Source organism: Bos mutus, chromosome 4 (assembly GCF_027580195.1).
Source record: "Bos mutus isolate GX-2022 chromosome 4, NWIPB_WYAK_1.1, whole genome shotgun sequence".
Lineage (NCBI taxonomy): Eukaryota > Metazoa > Chordata > Mammalia > Artiodactyla > Bovidae > Bos > Bos mutus.
The window spans coordinates 12,249,177-12,259,884 of record NC_091620.1 but is presented as its reverse complement, the minus strand read 5'-3'; the positions used below and the strand labels follow the sequence as shown (position 1 = coordinate 12,259,884).

General features: G+C 45.3%; 1 protein-coding gene across 1 annotated transcript; it reads left to right on the top strand.

Annotated features, from left to right (window-relative positions):
• Positions 1-200: 200 nt before the first annotated feature.
• Positions 201-1,142, top strand: LOC102277150 (olfactory receptor 2F1). Its single transcript, XM_005886732.1, has one exon. The coding sequence runs from the start codon at positions 201-203 to the stop codon at positions 1,140-1,142; it is 942 nt and encodes a 313-aa protein (XP_005886794.1).
• Positions 1,143-10,708: the final 9,566 nt, after the last annotated feature.

The window sequence follows — 10,708 nt, the reverse complement described above, 5'->3', positions numbered from 1 at the left end:
TCCACCGTGAGAACTTAAATCTCTTCCCTCCCGCCTCATGGCATTGTCCCCTCAGCACCTAGGTTAAGGAACCTGAGGGGAGGTGCCCCACTTCCAGCTCCAGTCCTGGCCCATGGCTTAATTCCAGACTCCTAAGGAGAGACCTTTACTTGCCCTTCCCTGCCTCTGCTCCTCCCTTGGCAGCCTGGCCCGCCTGCTCCATGGGGAGGGACAACCTGACCTGGGTGAGTGAGTTTGTCCTACTGGGCCTCTCCGGGGACCGGCAGACCCAGGCTGGGCTGTTTGTCCTGTTTGGGGCCACCTATCTTCTGACCTTGCTGGGCAACGGGCTCATCCTCGTGCTGGTCTGGCTGGACCCCCGCCTCCAGCTGCCCATGTACTTCTTCCTCGGCAACCTCTCCGTAGTGGACATCTGCTACACCTCCAGCGGGGTTCCCCAGATGCTGGCGCACTTCCTCCTGGAGAAGAAGACCATCTCCTCCGCCCGATGTGGTACCCAGCACTTCTTCTCGCTGGCCCTGGGGGGCACCGAGTTCCTGCTGCTGGCCGTCATGGCCTATGATCGCTACGTGGCCGTCTGCGACCCCCTGCGCTACGCGGCCGTCATGGGGCCGCGGCTCTGCGCAGGCCTGGCAGGCGTCTCCTGGCTCGTGGGCCTGGCGAACGCGGCGGTGGAGACCGCGGTCACCGTGCGTCTGCCCACCTGTGGGCGCCACGTGCTGAACCACTTGGCCTGTGAGACGCTGGCGCTCGTCAGCTTGGCCTGCGTGGACGTCACCCTCAACCAGGCGGTTATACTGGCATCCAGCGTGGTGGTGCTTTTGGTGCCCTGCTGCCTGGTCGCGCTGTCCTACGCCCGCATCGTGGCCGCCGTCTTGCGGATCCGCTCCAGCGGGGGGCGCCGCAAAGCCTTCGGGACCTGCACCTCGCACCTCACCGTGGTCTCCATGTCTTACGGCATGGCCCTGGTTACCTACATGCAGCCCCGCTCCACCGCCTCCGCCGAGCAGGACAAGGTGGTGGTGCTCTTCTACGCGGTGGTGACCCCTATGTTGAATCCGCTCATCTACAGTCTGAGGAACAAGGAGATAAAGGCCGCTCTGACTCGGGTTCTGACGAGGAGCTCTGAATCAAAACGGTAGCCTGGGACCTTGTCATTCAAGAGCTTCGCTCTGAGGACGGTGGGCAGGGCAGGGCGCCTGCCGCCTACTGTGCGTGCATGTACGTGTGTGGGCATGTGAGTGCGTGTGTGTGTGTGTGTGTGTGTGGGCCGATGGGAGGGGCCACAATCCCGCACCATCGTTTGAAGTCACAGAGAAATGGAATTTTATCTTTGGGCTCTGTTTTTGGTCCCTGACTTAGTCTTTTAAAAATGTGAATTACAACCACTTAGAAATGCATACAGTCCACAGAAAATTATATGGAGGGAAAAAAAAAAGATATACTGATATATATGAATTAGAAAGGAAGACTACATCGAAATCTTGGGCAGTGCACAGAATTTATGCCAAGAAAGTCTATTTCCTAAATTCTACAGCCACAAGTCTCAGCCTTTCTGAAATCAGTGGGGTAAAAAAGAGAGGAAAAGTTGTGACTTACAAGATTCACCATGCCCATGGGATCAAACAGGCCTTGGGCCAGAGGTAAAAGGGTCATCATGTGGTCACCAGCGGTCCCACTCAGCTCCAAGGGTGGGGAGTTCACAGGCGGACCTGGAGCCAAAGTTGCAGTAATTATCCGCACATCCATGAGGAACAGGGCTGGCTCTATGTGAGTCAGTGGATATCATGCCGCTCATTTTCCTTTCAAACTTGCCATGGTGGCAAGTGGCTGGCCAAAAAGTGAAAAGTTCATAACCGCAAACATCTCTCTACATAATCAGGTCTAAGGATATGCTCTTATGAAAACTGAAGGATGTATTCAGAACTCATGCTTGCCTAAGAATCGTGCACATACCATCCATCAGAGGTAAGTCAGGCTACTTAAGAAAGAAGGGATCACAACTCCCTGTTAGTGATCCTTTCACTCTACTGACACAAAAATTAATGATTGAGCTCGAAACATCCTAGAATACAAAGTGAGACCATGATATTTTATCCAGAAAAATGTTTAAAACTACTTTTAAAAATTAGAATGAAGCATCTCTTACCTAAATATTACAGCTCTCTGGTTTATCTTACCTACAAACAAAATATAAATTGAGAATAATTCAAACTGAGTTTGTTAAGAAAATATCAAAAAATTGAGGAGGAGGAAATGAAGTACCTTTGAAAATTCCTAGTAAAACAATTTTTCAAAATTGAGGTAAAATTCACATCTCATACAATTCAAGATTTTGACCATTTAAAGTGTACAATTCAGTGGCATTTAGTATATTCACAATGTCATGGAACCTCATGCTTACACAGTTCCATAACATCTTCATCACCCCCAAAAGGCACCTCATACCCTTTAAGCAGGACATCATGGGAAATGCTGAACTGGATGAAGCACAAGCTGGAATCAAGGTTGCAGGGAGAAGTATCAATAACCTCAGATATGCAGATGACACCACCCTTATGGCAGAAAGTGAAAAGGAACTAAACAGCCTTTTGATGAAAGTGAAAGAGGAGAGTGAAAAAGCTGGCTTAAAATTCAACATTCAAAAAACTAAGATCATGGCATCTGGTCCCATCACTTCATGGCAAATAGATGGGGAAACAATGGAAACAGTGACAGACTTTATTTTGGGGGGCTCCAAAATCACTGCAGATGGTGACTGCAGCCATGAAATTAAAAAACACTTGCTTCTTGGAAGAAAAACTGTGACCAACCTAGATAACATATTAAAAAGCAGAGACGTTACTTTGCCAACAAAGGTCTGTCTAGTCAAAGTTATGGTTTTTCCATTAGTCATGTATGGATGTGAGAGTTGGACCCTAAAGAAGGCTGAGTGCCGAAGAATTGACGCTTTTGAACTGTGGTGTTGAAGACTCTTGAGAGTCCCCTGGACCGCAAGGAGATCAAACCAGTCGATCCTAACGGAAATCAGTCCTGAATATTCTTTGGAAGGACTGATGCTGATGCTGAAGCTTCAATACTTTGGCCACCTGATGAAGAACTGACTCATTGGAAAAGACCCTGATGCTGGGAAAGACTGAAGGCAAGAGGAGAAGGGGATGACAGAGAATGAGATGATTGGATGGCATCACCGACTCAATGGACATGAATTTGAACAAGCTCCAGAAGTTTGTAATGGACAGGGAAGCCTAGCATGCTGCAGTCCATGGGGTCGAAAAGTCAGACACAAATGAACGACAACTGAGCGACTGAACTGAACTGATTCTTCCCTCCTCCCAGGCTCTTAAAGCCACAAGTCTGTATTCAGTCTTTATGGATTTGCCTGATCTGGACATTTCATATAAATGGAATCGTATAATATGTGATCTTTTGTGTCTGGCTTCTTTCACTTAGCATATTATTTTTGAAATCTATCCATATTGTCAAATGTAGCAGGGCCTCATTCCTTTTTATGTCTAAATAATGTTCCCTTGTATGGCAATAGCCACATTTTTTTTACCTATTCATCAGGTGATGGACATTTGGGTTTTTTCCTAACTTTGGGCTATTGTGAATAGTACTGCTATAAACTTTCACGTACAAGTTTTTGTTATTAATAGAAAAACTTGTTTTTAATTCTTTTGGGTACATACCCAGGAGTGGAACTGTTGGGTCATTTGGTAATTCTATATTTAACTTTTTGAGCAAATGCCAAACTGCTCTTCACCATAGCCGAACTGTTTTACATTCCCACTAGCAATAAATGAGAGTTCCAATGTCTCTGCTTTCTTGGCAACATTTATGTTCTGTTTGACTGTAGCCATCCCAGTGTGTGTGAAATGACATGATATTGTGTTTTTAATTTGCATGTCCCTAATGACTAAAGATGTTGAGCATCTTTTCATGTGTGTCTTGGCCATTTGTGTATGTTCTTTAGAGAAGTATCTAGCAAAACTTTCATTTTTAATTTTATTGAAGACCCCCCTTCACTTCCCTTCCTCTCACTCCTTGCTTTAGCCCCTCTCTGCTGCCCTCTCCCCCTAAGACCATGGCCACCAGCCTCCATCCTCCTCTTAATCGCCTCCCTGGTCCTTTCCCCTACCATGTATGTGTGTGCCAAGTCGGTTTTGTCACGTCCAACTCTTTAAGAGCCCATGGATTATAGCCTGCCAGGCTCTTCTGTCCATGGGATTCTCCAGGAAAGAATACTGGAGTAAGTTGCCATGCCCTCCTCCAGAGGATCTTCCTAGCCCAGGGACTGAACCCATATCTCCTGCTGTGGCAGGCGGGTTCTTTACCACTAATGCTAATGCCACCTAAGGAAGCCCCTTTCCCCACCACTCCCACTCCCATCTGAGGCACTGAGCCCTATCCTCTGGGAAAAATTTGTTAACTCTCTTTTTCAGACTCTTCTCATTTTTATATTATCAATTTCTCCCCTCAGATCAACATATTATCTTTTCCTTTCTATATTCCTTCTCAAAGGTCTCTCCCCCAACCAAAGCCTTCACACTTAGACATCTGCCTGCCCTTTACGTGCTGTCTGTGATTTCTACAGCAAAGAAAGCTCAAGAGTTTTTCCTGAAAGAACAAACCGAAAGCACTTTTACTTTGGTATATTTTCTTTTACCCTTATCACAGGTCTATGGAAGCAGCTTTGAGCAGTGTGATATTCTACTACACTTACAAACATAACCTGCCTACAAAAATGATCATCAAATAGTTGAATGAGAAAATTTTGTGGATGAGGTTTGATAAAAACCCATTAAAAGTTGGAAGCGGTCAACTGATTTTGGTTCTATACTTGTTGAGCTATAATTCTTCATCAAATTATGATATAGTTGGGATAGCAATCTACTGACACCTTCTAATCCTAATAATTACAGAGACATTACTTTGCCAACAAAGGTCCATCTAGACAAGGCTATGGTTTTTCCAGTGGTCATGTACGGATGTGAGAGTTGGACTGTGAAGAAAGCTGAGTGCCAAAGAATTGATGCTTTTGAACTGTGGTGCTGGAGAAGACTCTTGAGAGTCCCTTGGACTGAAAGGAGATCCAACCAGTCCATCCTAAAGGAGATCAGTCCTGGGTGTTCATTAGAAGGACTGATGCTGAAGCTGAAACTCCAGTACTTCGGCCACCTCATGTGAAGAGTTGACTCATTGGAAAAGACTCTGATGCTGGGAGGGTTTGGGGGCAGGAGGAGAAGGGGACGACAGAGGAAGAGATGGCTGGATGGCATCACCGCCTCAATGGGCATGAATTTGGGTAAACTCCGGGAGTTGGTGATGGACAGGGAGGCCTGGCGTGCTGCGATTCATGGGATTGCAAAAAGTCAGACATGACTGAGTGACTGAACTGAACTGAATCCTAATAATTAAAACATATCTTTTGTAAATAAAACTTAGTTTCTATTGTCCACAGTTGTAGTGCATACATGTAGTTTATCCAAAGAAGATACCAATTCATGAGATTATAAGTTAGAAAAGAAGGGAAAGTGTACAAAATATTTTCCTATTTCCTATTTACCATTTCCTGCTCCTATTCCATTATTTGAGCTTTAGGATTTTTTTTTTCAGCCCTTTAAAGTCTTTTTGGCCCTTCTGAGTCTTTAAAGAGAAACTCAATGTATTTAAAGGACACTTATTATCAGGAGGCAAAAACTCTATTATCCTTCAAGAGACCCTTCTGATTAGAGTCATTCTTGAGCTGGTATCACAGAGTGAACTCTGTGAAAACATCAACAGTAAAGTTCTACACTGAGCTCCTAGATAAGACAATGAAATTGTAAGAAATTACAATTCATCTTAAAATTGATGAAATTTTAAGAAACCACTTCTCAATGAGTAAATGATGTTCATTCATTCAGTCAGTCCACCAGCTCTATATGTCAGTCTCTGTTCAAACCAGAAAGGGCACAATAAAAAGAAGAAAATACTCTCTCTATCCTTTAAGCAGTTTGTTTGTTAGAAGTCACAAAAGGGGAGTGAAAGAGCTGGGCTTAGTGGAGGTGGTTTTCCAATTCTATCTCCTGGCTTCAGAGAAAGTTGAGAGTCCAGGTATGTGGGCTCCATCCTTCTATTTCACTATGGGGTGGATGTTTCCCTTTTATAGATAGAGTGGGAAGAGGTCAGTTGGTACTTGGCAAACTGGACCACCATTCCACTGATCTGGCCAAACTACGCTTCAGTCTGTTTTCCTGCATTCAGTTCAGTCATGTCCAATTGTTTGTGACCCCATGGACTGCAGCACGCCAGGCTTCCCTGTCCATCACAAACTCCCAGAGCTTGCTCAAACTCATGTCCATCAAGTTGGTGATGCCATCCAATCATCTTATCCTCTGTCGTCCCCTTCGCCTACCTTCAATCTTTCCCAGGATCAGGGTCTTTTCCAAGGAGTCAGTTCTTCACAGCAGGTGGCCAAAGTATTGGAGCTTCAGCACCAGTCCTCTTTCAATGAATATCGAGGACTGATTTCTTTTAGGATGGACTGGTTGGATCTCCTTGAAGTCCAAGGGACTCTCAAGAGTCTTCTCCAACACCACAGTTCAAAAGCATCAGTTCTTCACCACTCAGCTTTCTTTATGGTCCAAGTCTCACATACATATATGACCACTGGAAAAACCATAGCCTTGACTAGATGGATTTTTGGCAAAGTTGGCAAAGTAATGTCTCTGCTTTTTAAATGCTGTCTAGGTTGGTCATAGCTTTTCTTCCAAGGAGCAAGCATCTTTTAATTTCATGGCTGCAGTCACCATCTGCAGTAATTTTGGAGTCCTTTATGGCAGTTCAAAGTTTCCATCTGACTCCCCAGGAGCAGCATCCAAACAGCACATCTTTTCTGACACCCCCTTCCCTATAAATCAAACCTGTCCCACATTTCATTCTATGGTGATGCTGCTCCCCAGTAGTGGCTGTGACACACTCTTGATGCTCCAGATGGTAGCATATGTGATGTAACAGGAAGAACGTGGGATTGTGGTCATCAGATTTCAGATTCAGTTCCAGTTTTGCTCCCAACTGGCAGAACAATCCTGAGAAAATCACTTCTGTTTTCTGAGCCTCAGCTTCTTCACTTGTAACCATCGAGGTTGAGATGTGATCCTAAAATTTCCTCCCAGCTTGCATTCTTTTTTGTGACTCTCACTGTGCATTTTACTTTCTTCAGTGGTGAGAATTTCAGGTGCTGTTCTCGGCACTCATGAACCACATTTGGGGACCATAGCTTGGTTACTTACTGCACTGATGAAAGAAATAGGCTCTGTGGAAAGCCAGGGCTGGGTATTGTGCCAAAGCCAGTTTCTATTTTTGACATTTTCTACAATGACACTTTCCAGCCACAAAAGGACTGAAAGAAGGAAGTGGGTAGGTTCCAACTCAATAGGAAAGACAGAGGATAGCATAAAGCTGCTCTGCCCTCTTCACCCCCATCCAGCCAGAGACCCATCTTCAAATCCTGTTAGAAAGACTTGGGTTGAATTGTTTTCATTTCCATTTCATTAGATTCTATGGCCCATCCCGCATATCTTTACTACAAATCCTTTTTATTTAGATAATGCTCTGAAGTTATGAGCATTATCTAAATGCTCTGGAGCACCACTGGAACAAGGGTGAGGAGATACCCCACGCCTGCCATGTGGTGCTAGAGCAGCACCTGCACTGTGCTGGAGTGACTTTAAGGAGATATCCCATTTCCAAGGGCAAAGGAGAAGTCCCAGCAAGATGGTAGGAGGGGCAAAATCACATTTAGAATCAAAGCCCATACCTGCCAGAGATGCTCAAAGGGCTCAAACAAAACTTGTGTGCACACCAGGACCCAGAGACCCCACAGAGATTGAAACAGAACTGAGTTTGTGTGTCTCCTGTGGCGGTACGGGTCAGCAGTGGACTGCCGTGGGGGCAGGGGCTCTGGATGCAGCAGACTTCAGTATGGCATAAGTCCTCTTGGAGGATGTCACCATTAACCCACCATAGAGCTGCCAGAACGTACACAGGACTGGGAACAGACTCTGGGAGGGTACAAACAGGACACTGTATGCGCCAGGACCCAGGAGAAAGGAGCAGTGACCCCACAAGAGACTGACCCAGACTTGCCGTGAGTGTTCAGGAGTCTCTGGCAGAGGCATGGGTCACTGGTGGCCTGCTGCAAGGTTGGGGGCACTGAGTCAGGCAGTGCACACATGGGACCTCTTGAAGGAGTTATCTGCATTACCTCCACCAGAGTTTGGCCTCAGGTCAAATAACAGTGAATCACAATAAACTGTGGAAAATTCTGAAAGAGATGGGAATACCAGACCACCTGATCTGCCTCTTGAGAAACATATATGCAGGTCAGGAAGCAACAGTTAGAACTGGATATGGAACAACAGACTGGTTCCAAATAGGAAAAGGAGTACGTCAAGGCTGTATATTGTCATTTAACTTATATGCAGAGTACATCATGAGAAACGCTGGGCTGGAAGAAGCACAAGCTGGAATCAAGATTGCTGGGAGAAATATCAGTAACCTCAGATATGCAGATTACACCACCCTTATGTCAGAAAGTGAAGAGGAACTCAAAAGCCTCTTGATGAAAGTGAAAGTGGAGAGTGAAAAAGTTGGCTTAAAGCTCAACATTCAGAAAACGAAGATCATGGCATCTGGTCCCATCACTTCATGGGAAATAGATAGGGAAACAGTGGAAACAGTGTCAGACTTTATTTTTGGGGGCTCCAAAATCACTGCAGATGGTGATTGCAGCCATGAAATTAAAAGACGCTTACTCCTTGGAAGAAAAGTTATGACCAACCTAGATAGCATATTAAAAAGCAGAGATATTATTTTGCCAACAAAGGTCCATCTAGTCAAGGCTATGGTTTTTCCTGTGGTCATGTATGGATATGACAGTTGGACTGTGAAGAAAGCTGAGTGCTGAAGAATTGATGCTTTTGAACTGTGGTGTTGGAGAAGACTCTTGAGAATCCCTTGGACTGCAAGGAGATCCAACCAATCCATCCTAAAGGAGATCAGTCCTGGGTGTTCATTAGAAGGACTAATGCTAAAGCTGAAGCTCCAATACTTTTGCCACCTGATGTGAAGAGTTGACTCATTGGAAAAGACCTTGATGCTTGGAGGGATTGGGGGCAGGAGGAGAAGGGGACGACAGAGGATGAGATGGTGGATGGCATCACCGACTCAATGGACGTGGGTTTGGGTGAACTCCAGGAGTTAGCGATGGACAGGGAGGCCTGGCGGGCTGCGATTCATGGGGTCGCAAAGAGTTGGACACGACTGAGCGACTGAACTGAACTGAACTGAGACAGCATATTAAAAATCAGAGGCATTACTTTGCCAACAAAAGTCCATCTAGTCAAGGCTATGGTTTTTTAGTCATGTATGGATGTGAGAGTTGGACCATAAAGAAGGCTGAGCACTGAAGAATTGATGCTTTTGCATTGTGATGTTGGAGAAGACTCTTGAGAGTCCCTTGGACTGCAAGGATATCCAACCAGTCCATCCTAAAGGAAATCAGTCCTCAATATTCATTGGAAGGACTTATGCTGAAGCTGAAGCTCCAATCAATACTTTGGCCACCTGATGTGAAGACCTGACTCCTTGGAAAAGACCTTGATGCAGGGAAAGATTGAAGGTGGGAGGAGAAGGGGACAACAGAGGATGAGATGGTTGGATGTCATCTCTGACTCGACGGACATGAGTTTGAGTAAACTCTGGGAGTTGGTGATGGACAGGGAGGCCTGGCATGCTGTACTTCATGTGATCGCAAAGAGTTGGACATGACTTAGCGACTGAACTGAACTGAAGTTATGAAGAGCTTTCTCACATATCATCTCATTTGACACTAACTAGTTCTTCCATGGAGCTAAGATATTCTTGGAGAAGGCAATGGCACCCCACTCCAGTACTCTTGCCTGGAAAATCCCATGGACGGAGGAGCCTGGTAAGCTGCAGTCCAGGGGGTCGCTAAGAGTCAGACATAACTGAGCAACTTCACTTTCACTTTTTGCTTTCATGCATTGGAGAAGGAAATGGCAACCCACTCCAGTGTTCTTGCCTGGAGAATCCCAGGGACGGGGGAGCCTGGTGGGCTGCCGTCTATGGGGTCACACAGAGTTGGACACGACTGAAGTGACTTAGCAAAAAAAAAGATATTCTAAAACATTTGTTTTGGGTCAGACCTTAAAAGGTTAAGGGCTTTCTGGCGCTCAGACAGTAAAGAATCCTCCTGCAATGCAAAAGACCCAGGTTCCATCCCTGTGTTGGGAAGATCCTGGGGAAGTGAATGGCTACCCACTCCAGTATTCTTGCCTGGAGAATCCCATGGACAGAGGAGTCCATGGGGTCACAAAGAGTCAGATATGACTGAGTGACTAACACTTTCACTTTAGAAGGCTAAAGCTAAGGGGAGACCCAGCACACAAAAGGCAAGATGTCCAGGATCACCTTTTAACTGATTCAGTGGGATTTGAGGCAAATCATTTTAACTCCCTTGGCCTCAACTTTTCAAACAAAGAATGAGAAGTTTAGGTCAAAGATTTTTCCTCCTCAAAAACTCTTCTGGGTTTTTATCTCAAAAAACTACATCTTGAATTTTCATAAATTAAGGTTAAAAGTTCCCACTAAAGCAGTGATTCTCAAAAGTGTAATTAAAGTTTTACACTTTAGTTACCAG